This window comes from Topomyia yanbarensis, chromosome 2 (genome assembly GCF_030247195.1).
Source record: "Topomyia yanbarensis strain Yona2022 chromosome 2, ASM3024719v1, whole genome shotgun sequence".
NCBI classification, from domain to species: Eukaryota; Metazoa; Arthropoda; class Insecta; order Diptera; family Culicidae; genus Topomyia; species Topomyia yanbarensis.
The window spans coordinates 373,824,399-373,848,914 of NC_080671.1; the positions used below are offsets into that span (position 1 = coordinate 373,824,399).

Consider the following 24,516-nt stretch of genomic DNA (forward strand, 5'->3'; position numbering starts at 1 on the left):
TACGTGTGTCAGTTGGAAGTGTACGCAGGTGTGTATGTGTACGCGCTTTCCTTTGTGTTAAAAACCGAATGTGAGGAATGAAATAATGCTGCTCTTTCTAGTATCTTTACTAATGCAACAAATTTCGTACTAAAGTAGTTGCAGAACCTCTGGTGGCTTCGTACGCTACAGTGTTTATCACTTTTCATTCAGTAGGGTACCGATCAATTTGCTGAAGGATTTCAAGGCTTTTAGCAACGGTTTCAGAAAAGTCCCTTTTTGGGCAACTAACGTTTTGGAATTTTTTTTTCAGTTGTCGTTTTTTCACTTCCTAGAACTGAACACAACAGAACCAAGGATAATAAATTATTAGTGAAGAAAAACATAGTGTACTGGTAATTTGAGAAAACTAGGTACCCGAATGCATTTGTTTTGTTAAATTAGCAAAAGTATTAGTTGTTGGTAGATTGCTGACTTTGACATGAGAAAACATTAGTACTCCGCATTTTTAAAATTGATTAATTTAGACAAGAAGAACATTATGATAAACAACGGTGTTGCTTTCGGTGGTACCGCGTTCGGGATGCACGTCTTTTCAGTGAACAGTAGGCACCTGTTCGTTTTCTTATTGTTTGTAGCTTCAAAAAGAGTGAGAAGAAGCGTAACTCATACTGGGTAACAAACTGAAGAAGAACGCATTATCTTCGTACTGAAGTAATCAAAAGCTTCATTTTGTTGCTTTGGATTGTTGCTAGGCATGAAGAGCATAACGATTGAAAAATAATTTAGTGGATGCGAATTAGTTCAGATCAAAATAGTAGATCAGTTCACGCGAAAATTAACCTCACTTTTGGTCTTCTGCTAAACAAAACAATAACAAACTACGCACAAACTGACAAATGACCATTTCCCGGTGGTTTACTATTGCTTTTTTATGTGTGACACGTAACATGCGAAGATTTGAAAAGTGAGGTTAGTTCCACGGTGGAATAGCCTGAAATAAATTCAACAAAAGGAAGCGTAGCTCGCGATAGCAAAGTAATATTTATTGTTATTTTCTCGTAATTATAGACTGAAGAATATACGTTTCTGTGTCAACTTTTTGGGAGTTTTAATAGCTTAACATGGGACTTTACCAAAGTTGTAACATTTATAGTTAATACAAAGGAGCTTGATGTCATTTCAATGCAATATAGGTCAAGTAACTGTGCTTTTGTGTGTTCTTGAGTATCTTAGGTGCGGGTGTAGAAATAACATTATCAATGTTGGATAAAATAGGCTGCAGTAGTTGACATCGTTGTTTCTCAACTGAGATCAGACTCGGATTTTGTTTTAACTTTACTGGCAAGGGGTGGTACCCATTTGTTCGTTTAGAACCTTAACAAATCGCAATTTCGCGCATCTGTTGGCTTTGGGGGGAATAAAACAAATCGAAACAAAACTTGAGCGGGGAACAATCCGAAATCGAAATATAACAAAAGTTTAAAGTATAAAAATCGTAAAAAATTGAACAATTTTTGCAGATTGCTTTTTCTGTTTGTTTTGTTTTTTTAGTAGACTTGTTCTGTGTTAGTTACCTTTCAGAGATCTTTTCCGAAACACACCTTCAAGTGGGTAATAGGAATGCGTGCGGTAACAGGCATATTGTCGGAAAATTAGTACGAAAATGTTTTCTTCGTATTGGTAAAATGTGGAAAATTATTGCTTTTGAAAGGGGACAGGCTTGAGAAAAACTAATAAAACCTCTACAACTTAAAAAAAGAGAATACACAGGAAACTCTAGTGATGTCATATGTAGTAACATGAGCTAGTGAACGAAAACGCGTGTATGTGTGTGTTAAATGCCAAACTGACAATGATTTTTTGAAGTATGTGAATGATGACTAATGTGTGAGCTTGGTCTGACTTTGATGTGTTACTTATTGAAATCAAATATGGCCGAAAGTATAAACTTGTATAAGAAAAAATGCGATTCAAAATTGTTATGACGAGGCACACACCCGAATATCGACGAGTTGCGTCAACATTCTTTCAATCGATCGAAAAAAAAGATCATCGTAATACTGGCAACATTGAACTCTCACGTATTTTATGCTTGTTTCATAATTTCAACAAAGGGGAGGAGCAAACAGTGAGCACTAGACATTGGTAAGATAGTTTGACAGATACAGATAGATAGTAGGAATAGTAGAAGATATGGGTAGAGTTTGGTAAAAGTAAAGCCAGGAACTGTGGCGTACGTACCGGTGATGGAACACAGGAGCCGTAGCGTCGGAGCACTGCCCGAGTACTGGTTGATCATGCCTTGGCTGTGGGCACGGGGAGCCGGCATGCTGAGGGTGATTGCCTTGTGGAATTTGCGTCGGCGCGGTTCTACGGTTACGACAGGAGACACAGCAACACCACGGCCCAGCAGCTTCGCAGTCAGATCCGGATCAATTGGTTGAGCCTGTGGAGGGTAAGTTATAGGATAGAAATCCCGAGCAAGGGCTGTGGAACACTGGTTTTTTTTGTTTTGATGGTAGCCGCAGGTTTATTTTTAATATCCCATAATTAGGTTCTTTACTGGCACAGTTAACCTTGACAGTTCGCTTGTACTGTTTACATGGACTTAGAAAAAATTGTGGACGACTAGATTCGCTCGAAGAAAATCGTAAAGAATTTTTCTAAGTCCATGTAAATGTTACTATGTTTTAATTGCCGCAGGGTTCTACTGCATCGATTTTGTTGGCTATTTTCGGCAAATTTGAGACTAAGAGAAACGAAAGCAATGAAATTGAAAGACGGATAGCTATTCTAGAGCGAATCAGTTATAAACTTAGAACGGAAAACTAGAACTAGGCAGGCTCATATGGGCATGATCGAAAGGAAATGTGAAGAATTCTTTGCCTTCTGCAGAGTAGGAGTTGGACGTTTCACCCAAGTCTACCGCATGGTCTATGGTAGAACATAACTCATCATCATGTCGGCGGTCGGCGGTAAACATGATGATGAGTTATGTTCTACCATAGACCATGCGGTAGACTTGGGTGAAACGCCCAACTCCTACTCTGCAGAAGGCAAAGAATTCTTCACATTTCCTTTCGATCATGCCCATATGAGCCTGCCTAGTTCTAGTTTTCCGTTCTAAGTTTATAACTGATTCGCTCTAGAATACCTATCCGTCTTTCAATTTCATTGCTTTCGTTTCTCTTAGTCTCAAATTTGCCGAAAATAGCCAACAAAATCGTTACAGAAGTCCATGTAAACAGTACAATCAAACTGTCAAAAATGAACACTCAGTTCGTTTGTGACGTCAGCGTAAAGTATTCAATTGCACTTTGTTTACTTCTGTCATTTAATTTACGATGTTGCTAGTTTACTATGGTTTGTATAGCATTAGGTTTTACACCAAGCGATATAACCCATCGAAATGTGTAGGATGAACTTCGTTTGACAATTAGGTTCTTTACTGAAACAGTTAACCTCACATTTCTTTACAGTTCACTTGTACTGTTTACATGGACTTAGTAAATTTTTGTGGACGACTAGATTCGCTCCAAGCAAATTGCAAAGCATTTTGCTTGTACGCAGCGCACCTGGGTTCGAGTCCCGACCCCGCACATAGGGTTAGAAATTTTTCATAAGAGATTTTTCTAACACGAAGAGGCGAATGACCTCAAGGTTAAAACCTCTATAAACGAAATAAAAAAAAATATGAAAAATATGTGGACTCTCTAGGGGGACCTGTTTCAAAATATCGGTCTGCAAGATTACTTTTATTTATATTAAATACCTTCTATATAAATCGTTGAGCTAACACCTTTGTGGGGGAATGAGGTGGGGCCATCATCATAATAATTAATGTCAATGAGTTGTGGTTTTTGTCGTGGTTAAAGGGAAACTACCTTCAACACGGTTTACCAAATTTTACCTTATTCCACGATACCCCGAGATTGCGTCAAAAGAGCTCAACTTTTGGTAGTTTTTCGTATCCGTGTAGATTAGTTGGCATCAAATCAGCTAAAGTGCGCATTGTTTTCTTTTTTTAACTGCTATTGCTACTTGCTAATGACATTTCAAGCGTTTTTGACGTCAAACTGACCCCCATCGATCGGTGGAAAAGCGATGTATTGTCAAACTCTGTATGTAGAGATAGGGATGTCAGTTACCTGGTTCTACAAGATGACAGCATGAATAAACTTATGATGAATGAAGTTCATGTGTGACAATTCTCGATGGTTTGTTTACTTTGACAGTTGCGTGAGTGCAAGTGCAACGAGTGCTCATCTGTTACATTCGAAATTACGCAAATCCCATGTAAACAAACCACCGAGAATTTTCAAACGAAGTTCATCCGGCTCATGTTGCGGGGTTATGTCAGATGGTTTAAAACCTAATTCACCGAAAATTTTAGGTCAAAACATAACATTGTTAAATAAACTGTGGAACAAAAAACGCGTCTTTCTGTACGCGTAACACAAACATGAAGGTACATTACCAAGCTCAGTTACGATGCGGCGTGAAATGACGATCGTAAAATCACACGATTCTTGACTTGCCCAGTGAACGAATAGACGGCTAGGCGGGTTACACTAGATACTGGCGATCGGTAGACTATTGAAACTTGGTTCTAGGCTACCTGCCGGAACTTGCCGCTTACTGTTAAAGTAGTGAGGGCATTGACAAACATCAACAAGTTGCGCGTTAAACGCAATGTTGTATAAACAGGTAGGGCTGTGATGGCCCATTGATATTCGTGAAATGTACGTTTGAAGTATGTATTGTCGCGCTTATAATAAAATCTCTCATTGCGCGCGTCCGAAAGGCGCATCAAATATAGCCGCAGTTGCTCCGCAAGCCGATTTCAGTGGAGTCACTAACCAATGAGACAGTCGAACATAAGCGAACTATAGGAGTGATAAGAAGTCTCTATTACAAATAAATGTAGAGGGTATTCTTTTGCTTTGCTTGTTTCTTTTTCGGCCACCTGTGTGCTTTTCGAAAGCTCCGAAGAAAAAGCTTCCTATGAATATGTATAGGCGGCTGTCACGCGCCTATCTGAATTGAGCTTTCATATAATCGCATATCGAGCGACTATCCTGCAAGGCATGTTTGTTTATTTATTACGGCTTTAACCTCGAGGGTCATTCGCCTTTTTGAAAATAATGTACATTTCAAAAATTACAAATTCAAAATTTCATTCAAAATAGATATCAAAATATATATAAACCATCGAACATTATTTTTGTCGACTATCCTGGGTGCACTGCTTTCCGTTTCTTGTGTTGACTTTCTTTCTCGGTGGTGAGCGATGGTCGGGTGTACCTTCTGCTGCTTGCTGATCAGTCTGTCTGCCTTCCCCCTCGCTTGTGTTTGTGTCCATATCGTCATCACTAGAATGGTTGTCGCTGTTAGATTTTTGGTGCTTTTTGTGTTTTCGAGTGACTTTGATATAGCCGTCTTCTTTCTTGTTTATTTCATCCCTGCGTACGGTGAGTATTGGCTTTGGGATGCCGTGGAATATTGTTGGTCCGGCATTCATTTGTTGGCCGGCTGTTTGTTGTGTATCAGCAAATGTTGAAGGCTGTTTGGTAGTGGTGGTTGAAGATGAGTTTTCTTTAGTTGTTTTGGCGCATGGCTTACCGTAGTGTGCAGTCTGATTACAGAACTGACACGTGGGCACCTGCCCAGGGTATGTGCATAGGGTTCTTTGTATGTAGTTAACACCTTGAGATGATCTGCCCTCGAAAGTCAAGTAAGATGGTATAGGTTGGTACAGCCGCATTCGCACAACCCGAACACCGTTGAGAATGCCAGGGAAAAAGTTTCTCCAAGTGTCGTTAGAGACGGATTCCACTTCTCCATACTTCGACATGAATCTTTTAATATAATCCGTGCTAGTACGAGGTGCCAGATCATGGAGGCGAATTTCCGTTAGATCAAGGTCCATATACACGGGGATCTTGGTTTTGACGTTTTCATATTCGACGTCATGTTGCATGTTGTTCTTTGCTACGAACCTTTCTGCCTCGGCTAAGGAGTTGAACGTTATTAGTACTACATTCCTGGTGTGGTGAAGCTGGACGTGTGATATCTCTGTAAGATCAAGTTCCATTTTCACCTTGACCAATTGTTCCACCTCGCGCACTGAAGGTCTAAGACGGGTTTGCGAAAAATCAATCGCGATTGTGTTCTCCCGTAATGGGCGAAATTTATTTTGTTGTTCACTCATTTCACTCGCAGTTAGCTGCAACGGAACTTTCCTGTGTCTATATGCTACACGTACACGTTAGAGCGGCGCGGCGCGGGTAGTATTTTTTGTTTGTGTGCTGTTCGCAAGCAGGTCGCTTTTTGGCTTCTGATCTGTACGAGATGAGGAAGCAGACTGGTGCAAGGCATAATATACCACCCAGTGGTGTTTGTTTATCGAAAAATCGTTGAAAATGCCGTCGTGCACAGTGGAAAAATGCGGTAATACAACTCATAAAGTTCGTAAAAGTAAATTGTCGGTGAGTTTCCACGATTTCGAAAACGCTGCTGTGGGAGGAGCTCGTAAGAAGTTGAAACCAAATGGTAAGTATTATAGAAATTCGATATACCTACATACATTCACTGCGTTGAAGATATTTCGAATTTTCTGTTCGATTCCTCAGCCAAATCTCGAAGTTTTGACACGAATCACTTGGAGAAGAAGAGTTATAACTTTTTTGTTGAATATAATGACTATGCTGCGATGGAAGAATTTATCCCATGCATGCCTAGCTCATTTAATGAAGAAATAATACAGCAGTATGAGGAACCAGTAGACTGTTATGAGGAAGAAAGCGGATTATACACTCTGTGCCAAACAATTTCCATTAGAGAAGAATAAACGTCTGTCTTCGACTGTTCATAAGGATGTGGCTGAATCGCTCTTAGAAATCATACAATTTCAAAAAGCAAGGATACACAAAAAGACGCGGTTACCAAACACGAGAAAATCGGATAGCCGAGGCGTAAAATCAACGAGTAGCAACGTATCATTCGAAGTCTACAAAGAAAGGTAAGTTTTCTACTATTATGGTGAGAGGAGTGTGACTCGTTTTCAGCTTCACTAAAAAGATAAACAGCTAGTATCGCCGCAGAAACGTTTTGAATCGAAGACATCGGAGAAGAATAGGGAGATGCAAGAAATGGATAAAAAATTTGATTCCTGTGGAAGACATGCTTCGATTTAAAAAAAAAAGTTGTGTGGATGACGGAAGAGACCAATGTCTGTAAGGCAAGACTACCATTTTGTATTTAATTCAGGCTTTGCATCTGTTATCAATTTCATTGTTCTTTGAACACTTGTTATCATTTATAATGTAAAGTATACCAAACGAGGAAGTTTTCGATATTTCAGAAGAAGGATTTCATAAGAAAAATTACGTGAAGGATCTCTCTTTTAGAAGTCTTCATCATCTTTCACAATTTGATAAATATCACTGATAAAATGAATGCTTATTTCAATTACTTGCAAGACAGTAATCGGCTTTAGAAACTCAAAAACAGTCGACAACCGTACCGTAGTTTCAAAAAACAATTTCCAAGCATTCCTGATAAAATTCACCTATCATATATTTCGAAACGAATCAATATTAGAGTAAGACATATGCGAAAAACATCGGAGGACAAAAAACAATCAAAAATATAAGTTGAATCTTATATTTTTGAATTCTTAGTCTGCGAAAATAACCTTATCGGACCAGGAGGTACTGAAAAGTGAGATGTAGTTTTACGCAAAATTTCGAGATAATTGATGCACATCATGTACCGCAAAAATAATATTGAACGTTGAAACGAGCTTATTTTTCATTAAATCAATACTGATTCAATGCGGATTCAGATGTTATTTCTTCCTGTAGTGAGGTACCGTAAAACGGAGGAACATTGATCACTTTTCTAAAGTTTTTTTTAATGAGCTTTCTTCAAATCAAGTAGATGTAACTGATTGCATTTGTGCAACTTCTACTGATACCCATGGATTGACAACGTTCAAATTGTTGAGTATATTATTTCCTTTAACTATAAAAACATAATAACTTTGTTGTTCAAAAGAGAAATAACGCACGAAATACTGTGTAAATTGCATATCTGTAGGCAATGTAAAGGCTCGATATTGTGACGACTCGAAAGAAAACAAAATTGCCTAGAAGGATACTTTTTCAAGAAAATAGTCGTATTTAAATAGTTAACAACAAAAATTTCTTATTTTTAATGAAATATTAGACAGAAAAATTTACGGTTTCTAAATAACTAATCAGGTCTGTTGGAGCTGATTGATTTCAATTATATACAAGAAATTATTTGAAACGCTTGAAATGAATTCAATTTAAATTTGCGTTCATAAAAGACACATTAAATGACGAAATAATCGTTTTCGATTGATACTGTACATGTTTAGAATATGGTTTGCTTTACGTTTTAACTGAATTTTTAATTTTTTTTGTAGAATCATATTATCCAACGTTACAGAAAAAAGTCTCTTTTGATCAAAGATACCCCCTTTTAAGGTAATAGTAAAGCTGAATTGACTCAGTTCCGTTAAGGCTCTTGTGTGATTTCGTTCCGATCGGTTAAGATTAATCGCTTAATAGTGCGATGATCAAATTGTGCGCGCTTGCAGAGACACACCATTAAATATCTGTCCTCTGAGAAGATTCAGGTTATATCAGAAGAGAAGCAGGTTATATCAGCTATTAGCAAACTTAAATATTCAATTACTTTTGGTCTTGACCTTCATGTGTTCTCAAAAAATGCGCTAATGTGTTAATTGCCCTGTTCACAATTCTATTCAATAGTTCTTAGACGATGTTGTTATCCCTCCAGTTGGAAAAAGTCAATTGTTTTTCTTGTGTTTAACAAAAAAGGATCGACGAAATGTTGAAAATTACCGAGCAGTTACACGTTGTGCGCTTGTTCTAAAGTGTTTGAGATCGTAGTGAACGATGTTCTCTTTGCATCCAATCAAAGCTACATTTCCCCTGACCAACATGGATTCATCATAAAAGGATCAACCTCTACGAATCGTGTTCAATTCGTCTCATTCTGTTTACGAAATATGGACACTGGTGCTCAGATCGATACGGTATGTACTGATTTGAAATCAGTGTTTGACAAAGTTGACCACGGAATATTTTTGGAAAGATTGAAGCCAATAGGCGTTTCTATTGATCTGATTCGTTGGTTCGAATAGTAAGCGAGTGATCGTCAACTTATAGTGTCCCGTTTTCAAACAAATTGGGTATTCCTCAAGGAAGTAATTTGGGTCCACTGGACTCCATTCTTGTTTACACTATTTATTAAGGGGCTACATACCTTTTTATTTTTCAAAAAGCCGATTTTTTTTTACTTTATCTGAAAGTACAACTTGAAAATATTTTCCCAAATTTTTATAGAAATCCGAGACAATCGAAAGTTACAGCGCGTCCAAGCACGCTTCGTCTACCAGAGCAGTGATAACATGAAATTTTAAACTTGATTATCTCGAAATGTCGTTTTTCCAAAAATCGTTTTTCCGTGATCACGATGGCCGAAGAACCACTCAGCCGATTTTCCTAATTTTTTTTCCAATTGATCGTAATTATCGTTTTCTTGTACCTTAACGATTCCTTTTTTATGCATAAATTTTTGTTTTGCGAATGAGAATTTTTTTTTACAATTTTTAGAGCTGAAAACAGCGATTTTTTTTAGGGAAAACAATCCCGAATGCAGGAAAAATTATTATTTATCCAAATAATCGTTAAGGTACGAGGAATACTCATATACTAATGGATTTTTTTGAGTTTTGGGATTTTGGTTGATCTATTTGTCTTCAACCTCTTAAATAAAAATGGCTTTCAGGGAAAAAGCCATAACTCCGCCAATTATCAATTCATTTTTATAAACTTACGCTTATTTATTTAACTGACAAATGTACTACCAAAATACTATAAGTTTGATGCAATGATATCATTGATTTATGCCTTCATGTAAATTCAAACTTTCTCTACATTTTTCTCACCAAAAGTATATAACCCCTTAATGTTGTAGCTAGAATATTACTACCTACGTAACCGCTTATTTTATGCTGATGATGTCAAATTATTCATGCTGGTCAAGTATATCCAAGATTGTTTAGTTTTACTACAGGACAGATTCGATGACGGATTGAACGTATCGTACCCTCTTGCGCAGGACACACCAAAGTGGTGCCTTGGAAGATTTTTCGTAGTTCAGGCCGAATTGACAACGATTTCATCGGAAACAACAATTCAGGGTGCCGTTCGCAATACACCAATAGAGTACTGGGAGGGTTTTCCGCGGACCCGATGGATCTCAATACGGCGGCAACTAAAACAACTAATATTCAGCACTGGGGTGGTTTTTCGCCGCTTAGGTGGATTCTAATACTATTACATCAAGTACAACAATTCAGCGTACACTTCGTCACACTCGGATAAAGTGTTCGGAAGGTTTGTCGCTTTCCAGGTGAATTCCAACACGACTGGCACCGAAAGAACTCTTCAGCGGGCCCTTCACCGTATTCGGACAGTTTTGCCTAAGATTTTGTTCATCTATCTGATCCTATTGCGCACTTCCCACCAACCTGGACTCCGCACTTTCAAAGTGCGAGTGATCAAACTGCTGCTGAAAACTGCGAACTGTCAAAACACATGTATTTCAAGTGATAGAGATGGTACCTTCATAGACAGACCAGTCGAACTAACCAGTAGGGGAGCCCAGGGCTAGTTGGCGGTTGGGGTAAGTTGGCGGAATCCCCTTTTCTCCGTTTCTATTAGACATAAAGCGCTGTCTCTCGTTGTGAATCTCAAGTAATGTGAAACGCATTATCCAATGTGTTTTTGTTGCACAACATTTTGTTTTGTAGAAGCTGTGGACAATATTGTGTTTTGAGCATACTTTGAAAATTTTCTTAATTTTAAATATTTTGTGTTATTTAAGGTGGTTTTCAATATATTCCCCGAATGATTATATTTTTCGATAGTGCTTGAAAAGAGCTTTCAGTATCCGTATAAATATTACACCTATCCATACACAAAAGTAAATTTTTAAATCCTTTTTTATAAAAAGTGCGGTTGGGGTAAGTTGGCGGTGACGCACACGGGGCAAGTTGGCGGTACTATTTACAGTGCAAAAATAGTCATCAAATATTTTCATTTCTAGAATTCACTCCAAAGTATGAGAAACTTTTTGTTGTGTCTCTCGTCAATGCAGGGGACAATTATTTCGGCCAATCGCTTGAAGAATTTCAAAAATTTGCTTTTGAATATGGAGTACGCGTCAAAGTCAAAATGACGGGATATTGAGATGGAAATATAATGAAAAGTGTCGAATAATAAACAGTTTTATTGAAAAGACAATCGGAACATTTCAAAAGGACCACTGATGTAATCGAATTTCCATTTGGTTTCTTATTTTTTGGCATTCCGCCATCTTACCCCACACATACCGCCAACTTACCCCGGGGCTGGGGTAAGTTGGCGGCTTTTCCGCGTCACAGATTTTTGTCTCTAGAAATAAAGACAACGTATGAAACATTTTCATAAAATTCAGAGATGTTGCCAACAGTCTGCCCTTTCATGCAACGTGTTCTATTTTGCAAGATCTACCAAATTCAAAGCGGTAAACAATGATAACTGAAAACACCGCCAACTAGCCCCGGTCTCCCCTATATGAGAAGAATTTAACAGAAAAATAGTAAGTGCGCAGTGCGGTTAGAATCCAGTTTTTAGTGCCACAAGCAATATTTCAAAGATAGTTGCTAGGTTACACAAACCGTTTTTCCTCTAATGCTGTAAGGGGCCATCCATAAATGACGTAGTATTTTGGGGGGTAGGGAGGGTATACCAAATTTCTGACGAAGTGTGACGAGGGGGAGGGTAGGGTCAGAAGTTGTGCGTCGTAGCATTAAGTTTAAAACCCATTGTTTAGAGAAAACAATTTAATGGTCCTCCATTCCCAAGAGAAATAAATTTAAATTCAAACAAGTCACTTTTGATGTGGTTTTTCAAGAGGGAAATTTTACAATTCGCGGAATTACAAGTTCGCAAAAATACGAAAAGATTTTGTATGCGAATTTAACTTGCTACATTAGTTAGCTAATGTTGCTAACTAGTAGACTTAGTTTGGAAACTGAATTAAATTTTCACTTCGGATTGAACCAAACAAAGTAATTTGGATGAACGTATGCTTCTTAGAATCATTGGGAGCTGCAGGATTGTGAGCTGAACTCTTCATGCTCCCCTTGACATATATTTCCTGATTATACATCATATTAACATTAATCTATTCCACAATATTCCGCCACGTTACTCGGTCAGTTGCTGCTTGTCTCCAACATCTCAGGTGCTCGATACTCGCCAGGTTCTGCTCCACTTGGTCTAGCCACCGAGAACGCTACGCTCCGTTCCGTCTTGTACCTGCCGGGTTGGAGGTAAAAAACAACTTGGTGGGGTTGTTGTCCGGCATCCTCACAACATGCCCCGCCCACCGTACCCTTCCAGCTTGAGCTACTTTCCGGATACTTGGCTCACCATAGAATCGCGCAAGTTCGTGGTTCATCCTTCTCCTCCACACGCCATCCTCCTGCACACCACCGAAGATCGTTCTCAGCACCCTTCTTTCGAAGACTTCAAGTGCTTGCAGATTCTCCTCGAGCATTGTCCACGTTTCGTGCCTGTAGAGAACCACCGGTCTAATCAGTGTGTTGCACATAGCGCATTTCGTGTGGTGGTGAAGCTTCCTGGATCTCAAAGTTTTCTGGAGCCCATAATAAGCACGACTTCCAGAGACAATACGCCTTCTGATCTCCCGGCTGGTGTTATTGTCCGCAGTCACCAATGAGCCTAGATAGATGAACTCGTCAACCACCTCGAACTCATCGCCGTCGATCGTAATACTACTGCCCAAGCGTTCCCTATCGCGATCGGTTCCGCTAGCCAGCATGTACTTCGTCTTAGACACATTTATCTTCAGTCCTACTCGCGCTTCAGTCGGGTATACAGATCTGCTACCGTCTCCTTGTTTCTACCGATTATGTTCACGTCGTCAGCGAAGCATACGAACTGTCCGGACCTCGTGAAAATCGTGCCCCGCATGCTCTTCACATGAAACCTTCCAGCGCTATATTGAGCAGCAGCCAGGACAACCCATCGCCTTGTCTTAGTCCCCTGCCTGTTTCAAACGGACCCGAGAGGCCGCCCGAAATTTTGACACAACACCTTACCCCATCCATCGTAGCCTTAATCAATCTTGTCAGCTTTCCAGGGAAGCCGTTCCTGTCCATCATTTTCATCCCTGACCGTTTTGCATGGACGAGGGGGAGGGGGTAGGTAAATGCTACGTTATTTACGAGGGGGAGGTTAGAATTTTGTGACCAAATGCTACGAGGGGGGAGGGAGGGGTCAAAAATCGCCGAAAAAAAGTTACGTCATTTGTGTACGGCCCCTAAACAGTATATACTGCAAAGAGAACGAGTCAGTAGGTCAGTTTAGTAGAAAAAACTTCACTGTTTCCAAAATATATTCAGTCACATTCAGTGTGTCCAAAATATGCTTGGAACACTGTCCAAATTAGTGTGGAAGGGTCCGAAATGTGAAAAAGTCATGCTGTGAAGAAATGTCATTTTCGAGTTTATGTCAATGTATAAAACATCCATTGACAGTTTTCTTTCAATTTTGGAGCAGACTCGTGCATGTATTGCATTAAAAAACATAGGCAAGCAAATATTTTTTGACGTTTACTTAATTTCACTTCCTCTAGGGGTCCAAAATTGGTTGGTTACCCTAAGTATTGCTCATTAAACCAAGTTTATCAATTCTGTCATCTTAAAAGAATCTTTGAATATTACTGAACGTGGCACCACTTGCATCTGGTATTCTAAATCTGCACAAAACGTTGCATACAACAGGGCTAATTTTTGGAACAACTTGTGTACTGATTCACCCTTTCCTTATGCAAGTTTGCGATATTATGACAGATTGGCAAAGCGCGGCGTTTTATGAAGTGCGGACGTTCCCTTCGATCGGGAAAGGCCTAGCGGAGTTTTGGGCAAATGCGTTAAAAAATAATCTGGTTTGAAAAATATAAAACACTAGCGTTTGAGCGAAACAAAAAGTTGAGTGCAACGCACCCTTGTTCATCCTACCCTTTGATCTAATGAGTTGAATACTCGACAAACATATGATTACGGCTTAAAAGCCAACTGTCAAAACTCTCTTTGAAAGGAAATTTCGGACAAACCGTTACTCGCCAATCACAGATGTTGGTAGTAAACAAAAGAGAAGTTTTCTTTTTCATTAACTGCTGTGCTTAGTCACTAAACGGTTTGTCCGGAATTTCCTTTCAAAGAGAATTTTTTCAGTTGGCTTTTAAGCCGTAATCATATGTTTGTCGAGAATAGACACTGCTCTAACTAGTGTATTTAAATGGGTGGAATACAGGAGCTAAGTTGAATTAGGGCACAGTAACCCTAGTTCCTTGACTTTGATTTTTATCTGATATTCGATGTCGAATGTACACCCAAAATCCCTATTATCTTGAATTTTCTTTGTTTCTTTGTTGTTTAATTTGTAATGTTAATTTTAATTGATGGTTTGAGAATAAATAAAGTTTTATATTTGTTTTACAGCTTCAATTGCTAGTGTTGAGCTAAAATGGCTGATGAACTTAGATGGCTATATGAACCGAGTAACGGCAAGGGAAGGTAGCATTAATTTCAACTCTTTCTCGCTTGCAATCATTGCAAGATTTTGGATGCATCTTTTCTAGAAAATGGTGTTTATACATCAACCTAAACACTGGATTGTCATCAATTTTCATGTATTGTGAGTAGTTGCTTACTATAGTTAAATGATAAATAATATGATTGTGATATTTACGGGCATACGACTGAAAGTATTGTTATCGTAAACGTGGATGAATATCATGAATGATTTCTTTTCCATGACCGATGAATATTTACGATGTACTCCTGTGTGGCTACATCCGAAACGTATACCCTGAAACCTCAAACCAGCTACCATCAAAACACGAACAAATTTTAGAAGCAAGGCGTTATTCATTTCAATGATGCTCGATCACGAACAAAAAGCACAAAATATTTACAAATTAAGCCGAACCGGTGCGATGGTTGCCTCGGTTGTAGTACTAGATTAGTAAAAAAAGCAGACAGAAACAATAATAACTGTGAAGTTACATACGTACATGGAATGCTACATATAGTTGTATACGTGAAAGCGAAACTGAAGATTGGTTGGTGGCGCAAACAAAAGCGGTAAAACTGAACAAAACGTGGTACGATTTAATTGCTTAACAGCGAAGCTCAAAGTATTTAGTAGTTTTTTCTTATTACTTAAGTTTCTGTTGCTATACCGTGACTATTGAATTTATGCTGTACGATGGCATTTTGCGATGCCCAATAAATTTAGCCTTTTTGAATCAACTTTCTGGTGGCGCTATGTGTATCGCTAATCTCAGTTAAGCTTTCCGTTTTTTTGGATTGATTTTTAGAATAGACTTGAACTATTCTTGCTATTTTGTCACAACCCTGCCTCGTCGATTTGTTTTTGTTTTGATTGCTTTGATTCGTTAGAAAAAAAAATTTAGAATTAGAACCAAATGACATTTTGTATAAAACCAAAAAAAGAAATGAAACATGTTTTGTTAGTTTTATTCAAAAGAACTAAATTTATTGGGCACTCTCTAGAGTCAGTTAGCAATCAATAATGTTAAGTGAGTATTGTTGTTTCAACTTCAATTGCCATAATTGCATTTGCAAAGATTTGATTATAGTTATAGTAATGTCTTTTCGTAGTTGTTTATTATTCATTCAATTTTTGTTTATTGTATTTTGCATTTTGAACGAAGCTGATAGATGAGATCTAATATTTTTCAATGTAATGCATCGTTATGAGATCAAAAGATCGTTTTCCCGGTAGAGCTTTGGCATTGTTCATAATACTTCGTCCTCTAGTATTATATTTTTGAGAATTTTCAGGCGCGTGCATGCAACTATCTTTTTGCGTGTATGTGTATTATGGTTATGTACTATAAATTGAATGAAATGTATGAAATTCGAAACAAAACCACAGTTCAAAATAGACCTTAGCATTGGGTTCACTTGTTAATAGTTTAAGATAATAATGTGATAGAATCGCGTTTTCGCCGATAGAGATTGTTGTAGCATTGACGTTTTGAAATTATTGAACATAGTAACTGAAATCGTTTGGCTTTTTAGTTTGCAAAATTTTGCTTGTTAAGCACTGCATGTTTCAGTCAATCCGGTGTATCAAATATTGTGGGCATTTTTGAAGAAATATTTACATACTGATTAAATAGAACGTGAAATTTCACTGCTGTTACGCTTCTTTTCCTCTAGTACCTCTATACAACAGTAGAAAAAACATATTGTATATCTTTTTGCTTACGCAATTAGAAGTTGCAGTCAAAATCGCATGTACATTTCACTAATTTGCTCGGTATTTGTGTGGAACTACTTCGTTAAAATGTCTCCAAAAGTCTCACATGTTATGGAACCAGTGGAAGCTGCGAAGAAATACAAAGGATCGCGAATAAACTTCTTTGGTTCCGTTTTTGTAGTCTTGGTAATTACACACCAGGTTTGCAAAGTGCATTATCTACCTCTGATACAGTACGTTGGAATTATATGATTCCAAGCTGAATTGGTCCGCTCACCTTGAGTTCAGCGTCAATAAAGCGTGTATGGCCGACGGGCAGTGCAAACTAACTTTCAGAATAACTTGGGGTATTAAACCCAAATACATCTATTGATCTTATACGGCAATTGTATGTTCAATATTTTCTTGCATATGTCATGTGTGGTAGCCGAAGGGGGATGATAACAATCCAGTTAAAGGCCAAGCATCTGCAAAGAATGCCCCTTATGGCATTGACTGGTAGATTCACGACAACTCTGACAGCGACTCTTGAGGTGCTGCTAAATAACAGATACATCTTAAACCAAAGGCATACAGATTGCAGGTTACTGGTTTCTGGAACAATAATCTTTTGTCACAAATTATTGTATGGGATAATGAAATTCTTTCTTCTAGCGATATCACGTTCATATGTAGTTTTCCTGACAGGAAGATTCTCTCGAGAGAGGAGTGGAGTGGTTATATGGAGAGAAAAAGCAAAATTTGTGGAATACAAATCGCTGATGCTCCCTGTTTCTCTGTACGTCCATTAAGCATGGATGTTTGAGAAGTAACCTATTGAATGGTCGGCATATTTAAGAGAATTATTCTACTCTCGTTACTTGGAGACACAATAGAAAATGACGAATCTGGAATAGCACTTAATGGCTGTGGAAAGCTGGGTTAGTTGCGGTGCGGTGCGCCATGGTCCACTTGTTTCCATATAAAACCATAATTTGGTGTATTGGTGGGCCATTGAGATTATTTATGATTTTTTTAGAGAGTTGGGCATTCCAGTGTCTCTTCGAGGGGATCCAAGGAGTTACAAACGAATTCAAATTCAAGCGACAAAATTGCCTAAGAGACATCCGACTCGCTTGTGAGGTTAGATTGATTGAAGCAAAGCGAATTTCTTTCTATTTTATTGTTCAACATAGTGCTCGAAGTTCCGATAGGAAGATCTGTGTTGAGGAACAGAACCGGGATCTTACCAGCTTCTTGGATTCCCGGACGATACCGACCGCATTGACGTTGATCGTAGAGCAGAGGAAGAGGTATTTGTACTTGTTGAATTCTAAGTTACGAGAATAGGACTGACTATAAACTACTACAAGAAAAAGTACATGTTAGCTGGTAGAGAGTGAAGTAGTCTCAACGTTGCTGGTTCCGGTAGGTTGTCGACGATTTCACATGTCTTGAAACTCTGGAACGCGTAGTCAGCTAAAGTTCCGTAGCCGACAGACGCATACAAAACTGGCTCTATACAAATCACTGATACTTTCTGTTGCTCTGTACTACCGTTAGGAATGGGCATTGAGTTGAGGAAAGCAGCCTGTCGATTGCTTGGTCTGTTTGAGACAAGAATTCTATGTTTAATAATAACGCCGACGCATACAAACATGCTGACATCGGAAAGCTAATCAAACAAGACAGGTTCAGTGGATTGGACATATAGTGTGATCGTCGGAAGAGACACCAGCTATAGTTATGCACAACAGAGAACCTGAATGAGGCCGTCGACTTCGGGACAGAACCCGCACTTGCTGGCTGTACCCAAGTAACCATAAGCATTAAGCCATTGCACTAATGTTGCATTGAAACCCCATTATAGCACTAACAATGCTGTCAAGCTCTACATTAGCACCATAAATTCATACATGTACAGCCGAAATACAGCAGTATCGCTTGCTTTGTATACGTATTTAAAGCTGAAATAACGCGCACTTGCTGAAATAACGCGCACTTGCTTCAAGGTATGCTTTGCATGAGCATTTAATGCCATTATAGAGCAAATATAAAGCTGATATAAGGTATTTCTCCACACTTGTATTATATGAAGAAATGGTGTAAAACGGATACAAACGTTTCATGCGGTCAATATCTTCAATCGTTCCTCCGGATTTTTCAACATAATAATCAGCCACATTTAACCTCTTTCTGAGACGCACAACCAATTTTAACTTTACACTTGAGATAGGGGAAGAGTTGGGGTAAAACAGGTACACACGTTTCGTTCGGTCATTCTAACTATCTCCAATCGATTCCCCAGAGTTTTTTCATAAGAAATACTATTTTTGATCAGCCGCATTTAAACTCTTTCTGAAATGTAGAGCCAGGTTCAGCTTTATACTTGAGTTATGGGAGAAATTGTGGTAAAACGGGTACACACGTTTTGGACGGTCAGTTTAACTATATTCAAATGATAACCTGGACTTTTAGACATAAGAATTACTACTTTTGATCAGCCGCATATAGCCTTTAACCAAAATATAAAGTAAGGATTAACTTCAAACTTTAGATGTGCGAAGGATTGAGGTAAAATAGGTGTACATACGTTTCGTGAGATTATTCTATTTATCTTCAACCGATTCTATGAACTTTTTACATTACGAATGCTAATTTTGGTCAACCATATTCAACTTTCTTCCGAATTATATATTCAGTGTGGAACATTAACTCAAACGAAAAGGGGAATTGGGGCAAAACGGGCATGATAATACACTGTGCGATCGTTGTAAATACTAGCAATCAATTTTTCAGACTTGAAACACACCTTTTCTGGTACACGTAATCCAGCTTTTTCAAAAAAGTCGTGCTTTGGGTCCTTTTTTCCACTGTGCGACGTGATACTTGTGCATATAATAACATCATCCAAAAGATTGGTTAAATTTTTTTGATCTTGAGTAGATGAAAATGTCAATATAGACGATGAAAAGTTTTGCCACCTGGGACGGGACGAGCGGATGGATACGAAAAAACCTAATGTCAAATGCAGTCAGGGGAACTGTCAATGTAAAATTCAGCCAGTCCATTTAAAACATGTCAGACAGAAAGGGAGACTATACGAGACAAACGATACAATGAACAGAAAAAAAAGAAAGAGAACAACATCTATCCGCAGGGCCCGTCCCAACTAGCCACTAGCTTGCACTACGATCGGCCAGCAAACGCTATACGGATATTGAGTGCAACCTTGTATACAAGGTTGATTCACGCATGCCAACCTGTATGCGATGGTGAAAGTTTGTTCTGTGGTAACATTGAAATAAATTTATAGCGCCTTAGCACATTGGTTGTTACACGTTTCAATGCCACTTACAATCTCTATTAACAACGAAAAACAAAAATGAACTGTAGTTTATATGTAGATTCAGTATCATTGATATTTAGAACGAATTTCATGCTTGCCAAACTGCTTATGTTAGTGTGTATGGTCGTCCTATTAGTGTAAAGCCTGCGACTAGTAGCTGTGGTTAGTATGCCATTACTCCTAGCATTGCGTATAATAAATTGCACGTTATTGTTTATTTGATTATAAGACAGTTGAACGGTGTAAATTTATCGTTAAATTTGGTGACAAATCTAACTAAACCTTTCATCGTTTCTGTCGTCTGTATGCGGTTCTATTCTTCGTCTAGATGATAGAGCAAAAGATACCGCGTCGTGTTTAGAATTCCAGTTCATATACCTTGATATTAACGTATTCTGTTCTGTGTATATAATAGGTTATTTGAAGGAACGGAACAATTTTTACTTCTAAAATCTCAGTGGTTAATGCCTCGTTTTAAACTCGTTATTATTTGATTCGATTGTTTGATAATTATATAATATCGATTGCCTCAATGAGCATAAAAATAAGAAAATATTCTAAATACTTTTGTTTTCAAATGAGCAAAAATGGATTACTAAATATTTCATAAAAAAGCAAATTCAGAGCTGGTTCAAACATTCTACAAACATGCAATTTTCGACGCGTTCCGGCGCACCAGCCTAACTAAATTCGGCGAAAAATAAACACCTAATAATCCTGGAAGCCTTTACGACTTCTATCAAAAGCCAAACCTAACGCAAACATCGATCTGTGAATTGCCTTGTTGCATCTATTTGTTTGATTCTGCGCCTCACTCACTACTTAATACAGTTTACCAGATCAGCGAGAAGCGCTTCTTCTTCGGTACATGATTAACGCTGATTTTGCGCAGTTTCTCGGGCGCAACACCTTTACGGGGTTTGAACAAATTTACCTGTAGCCCAACTTTGATCTTTTTGGTGAGAGCACCTTGCGGGAATACTGCCTGCACCTGCGGTACCACCGTACTGGACACCATGCCACCCTCGGGTCCGATGGCGTGCACCTCTTGGCGGATGCGTGAAATCACGGCGAAGTACTGCGGAAAGTCGTAGGTAACGAAGCGGCAGATACGGCCACCGCCGAGCTCATCCAACTGGGCTAGTTCTGAAATGGGGAAACGGCGACGAGAAAGGTTTTAAAAAGAGTAGTTGTAATAAATTTCAATTAGGTGGCAAAAATTATTAAGAATGACCATACGAATCAGTTTAAAATGCCATAGAGCTGCGAAAACATTTGGACAATATACCGGGAAGGATTTGAAATAGGGAAATAAGTCGAAGTTAACCATCAAACAATATTCTAGATTTTTTGTTTATTGACAAAAATGTTTTTTGTTTATTGACAAAAATGTTTTTTTTGCGATCATAGGCAGTATAGGAATTGTTTAGTATTATCCAGAGCGAGTAAAAGCGCTACAACCTAGGCTTATTAGCCAGGGCAAGGTCTAAATACCTCTGTCCCATCCCAAAGGACCAAAGAAGGGACATTAACCTTCTTAGCAAAGTCACTCCCAACGATTTATTGTACATATCCCATTCAAACTGAAACGATCGGTACGGTTTTCCTCGTTTCTTCCTCCTTTAAGATTCAAAATAATTCGTCAATTAAATTATTCATTAAATGAATAATTTTATTGCCGACTATTTTTGAATCATCTTCAAATCCAATTCTGCATAGTAGGCCTGGCCGTTTTAATATTTGCGACATATGAAAATAGGCTTCAAATATTAATATTGACAAGAAAAACATTACAGAATAACTGCAGTGTTTTCCAGGATGCTTTTCAATACTGGCTGTGTAAGGGTTAGAATAGAATAGAATAGAATTATTGACAAAAATGTTTACGGTTACAAAAAAAAGAGATCATTTTACCAAAAATATGCACATAAATTGTAAGACATGGATAAAGATTTATGGCGAAAGCTTAACTAATAATAGGAGAACCCGGAGTTAATGAGCGGTGGGGGGCGGTGACTCTTTTCTCTCAGTTTGTTTTAGACAATCGCTTTCTCTCGTTTCTACATCAAGTAGTGAGAAAAACATTTTTTAAATGTGTTTATGTTGCATTATATTTTGTAAACTTGCAAGCACTTTGTAGAAGTTGTGGGCGATACTGTGGTTTCGAGCGTAATAAATGATTTTGTGTTATTTACGGTGAATGTTGATCTATTAATGGTTATATTTTCCGATGGTGCACGATCGACCACAGAGATAAAAAATGAAAACACCACAAACTAGCCTCAGACTCCCCTACTATTTTGGGTCAAATACGGTTGGATTTATTTATTGAAAAGCGGGTTCGGCTTTTAATTTTATTGATGCAAATACGGGTCGAGCTCGGGAATTGTATTTTTTAAAAAACCCTGGTACACCTCCGGTTCGGGTAAACTTACAAAAAAAGTATCTGGGTTTAAGTCGGGTCCGAGTATGAAAAAAACCTGTACACCACTAAAATGACATTCCAAAAAGAAATAATTATAAGAAATTGACGAGAGATCCGCTGAAAGTAAATAAAAATAGCCAAATTATGCGATTCGAATATTCTGATCTCCAGATTTAGTCGGTTCAAATCTTTTCGTCGACCGACTTGAATGGTTTTTAACTTCTAACTTATCTCCATATTTAGTCGTTTTATATCGACCAATTTCGATCGATTTCGTCTGCCCACTTCTGTCGGTTGTCGCATCGGTAGACGAGCACGTAATATGTCCATGTTAAGCTCCTGTATGAGTCGGGAGTCCATTTTTTATAAATTGGATTCTCAAAGAAAATTTGACAGTTGCGAAATTTCCCAGTCTACCGACGAAATCGATTGCTTCATGGTCGACCGATTTATTAACCGACTAAGTTGGGTTTCATATGCATCGATAGTGTTGGGATGGCAGTCATGTGACCCAACTACCCCAGCGGTGGCTCATCATCTGACGTAGCTGTCACATCGATTGACGTCGCCCGCGTCGAGTGGAGTCACAAGTTAGATTGTTCCGCGCCAAGCCAGTCGAGAAGTTCTATCGTTCTATATGTCATTAGAATAAAGTTTTAATTAATATTGTTGTGTGTTATACATACATCATATTGCAACAAAGTGGCGACGAAGATTTTGTCGGTTTTGCGAAAGTTGGCGATCGCTTCGTTTTGTTCGTCGTCGGCGAAAAATTGAGATTAGATGCTATGACTACACGTGGTGGTGCAGCAGATCACGCCGGAGAATCGTCCAGTTTCCAGCAAGCACTGATCGAGATTCTCACTCAGCAGTACACTCATCAGTCAGGTATCTCAGCAGATGACAGCAACCCAGATATGCCTTAAGGAAATGTCTCGAGATACCGTAGCACTTGATTCGCTTTCGGGCAACATAACCGAATTCTGTCACAATCCAGTGCAGGGAAGCACATTTTTCTCGTGGTTTTCCTGCTACTCGGACCTGTTTGATAAAGACGCCAGCAAACTCGACGATGCCGCGAAAGTCCGACTACTAATGCGAAAACTTAACCCTGCAGCCCACGAAAGATACACCAGTTTCATTTTACTTAAGCTGCCGACTCAATACACTTTCAAAGAGATGATCGAACAACTGAAATCCCTTTTCGGATCTCCGGCGTGCGTGTTCCATCGGCGGTATCAGTGCCTGAAAACAGCCAAGGAGGAGTCAGAAGATTTTTGTCTGTGGGCTAAGGTCCTCGAGAGACTTGGACATACGCATGAGGCTCATCACGAAACTGAACGAGACAGCGGACATAACCTTGACGAAGGTCGCCGAGGACTGCAGAAGTCTGGTCAACCTCAAGAAGGACAACGTACTGGTCGAAAATCCATCTCAGTAAGCGGTGAATGCTGTCAGACATAATTACAACTCTACCAAACCAAAACGACAACCAGTGGCTGCAGGGAGTAGGCAAAATGCCGAACAGCCGCATACTCCATGTCATGTGGAGGAATGCATTATTTTAAGGATTGCAAGTACCAAGACCATTATTACCGGGACTGTGGAAAAAGGCCACGGAGAGGGCTACTGTACCTGCTTCTCAGGAAAATATGTAGCGAAGGAGACCAACATCAGTGCAAACAAGACCAACAACAGCGCGAAGAAAACCAAAACGACCAAGGTCGTCTCCGTGCATTCAGTAACGGAAGGAAGTACGCGGAGGTACATATCAACAAGGTTCCTGTTCGATTGCAAGTCGATTCTGCATCTGACATCAGCATTACCACGAACCAGATGTGGAAGCATATTGGAAAACCGAAAACCACTCGACCTACACGCTTATCCTCAGCTACTCATTGCAACTAAAACGCTTTTACTCTAAAATGAGTAGAATTTGTTTGAAAGTACAATATGATGTATGATCGAAGTAGGTCATCTCCATCCGACATCGCTACTACATCATTCCAACTACTCTCACCTACTTTTACTCATTTTTAACAAGGTACGGTTTTTCACAAATGAGTAGAGTTGACGCATTTCATTCAAACAGCCGAGCTGCTCAATCATTTTCCATTCATTTTCGATTTCATTGACCCTGTGAATATCTCTGTACTGGGATATTGACTAGGGTTTTCAAGAAAAACTACTCTGAACATACTGCTTACTGTTCATGTAAGCTTGAAACGCAAAATATATTAACATTTAACCTAAACTATGCTTTACAGAGCAGATGACAACTTTGGTTGGTGAATGAAAAAGACGTACAGTTAGTTTATGAAAATATTCAAAGTGAATGATTAATGGAAGCTTTGAATTTG

At 38.7% G+C, this 24,516-nt stretch overlaps 3 protein-coding genes across 3 annotated transcripts in view; 1 reads left to right on the plus strand and 2 right to left on the minus strand.

The window, feature by feature from the left end:
* Positions 1-17,955, minus strand: part of LOC131680762 (titin-like) — a 66,851-nt gene extending 48,896 nt beyond the window's left edge. Inside the window, exons 1-3 of the mRNA XM_058961473.1 lie at positions 17,832-17,955; positions 17,633-17,748; positions 2,224-2,428 (exon numbers count right to left, since the gene is read on the minus strand). Coding sequence (XP_058817456.1) covers positions 2,224-2,428; positions 17,633-17,748; positions 17,832-17,955 — 445 coding nt within the window. The remainder of the gene's footprint in view (positions 1-2,223; positions 2,429-17,632; positions 17,749-17,831) is intronic.
* The window catches only part of LOC131684588 (gustatory receptor for bitter taste 66a), a 213,782-nt gene that overhangs the window by 118,528 nt on the left and 70,738 nt on the right, over positions 1-24,516 (plus strand). The window lies entirely within an intron of this gene.
* The window catches only part of LOC131684585 (ankyrin-3-like), a 182,751-nt gene continuing 173,887 nt past the window's right edge, over positions 15,653-24,516 (minus strand). Inside the window, exon 13 of the mRNA XM_058967589.1 lies at positions 15,653-20,877. Coding sequence (XP_058823572.1) covers positions 20,564-20,877 — 314 coding nt within the window. The 3' untranslated portion in view covers positions 15,653-20,563. The remainder of the gene's footprint in view (positions 20,878-24,516) is intronic.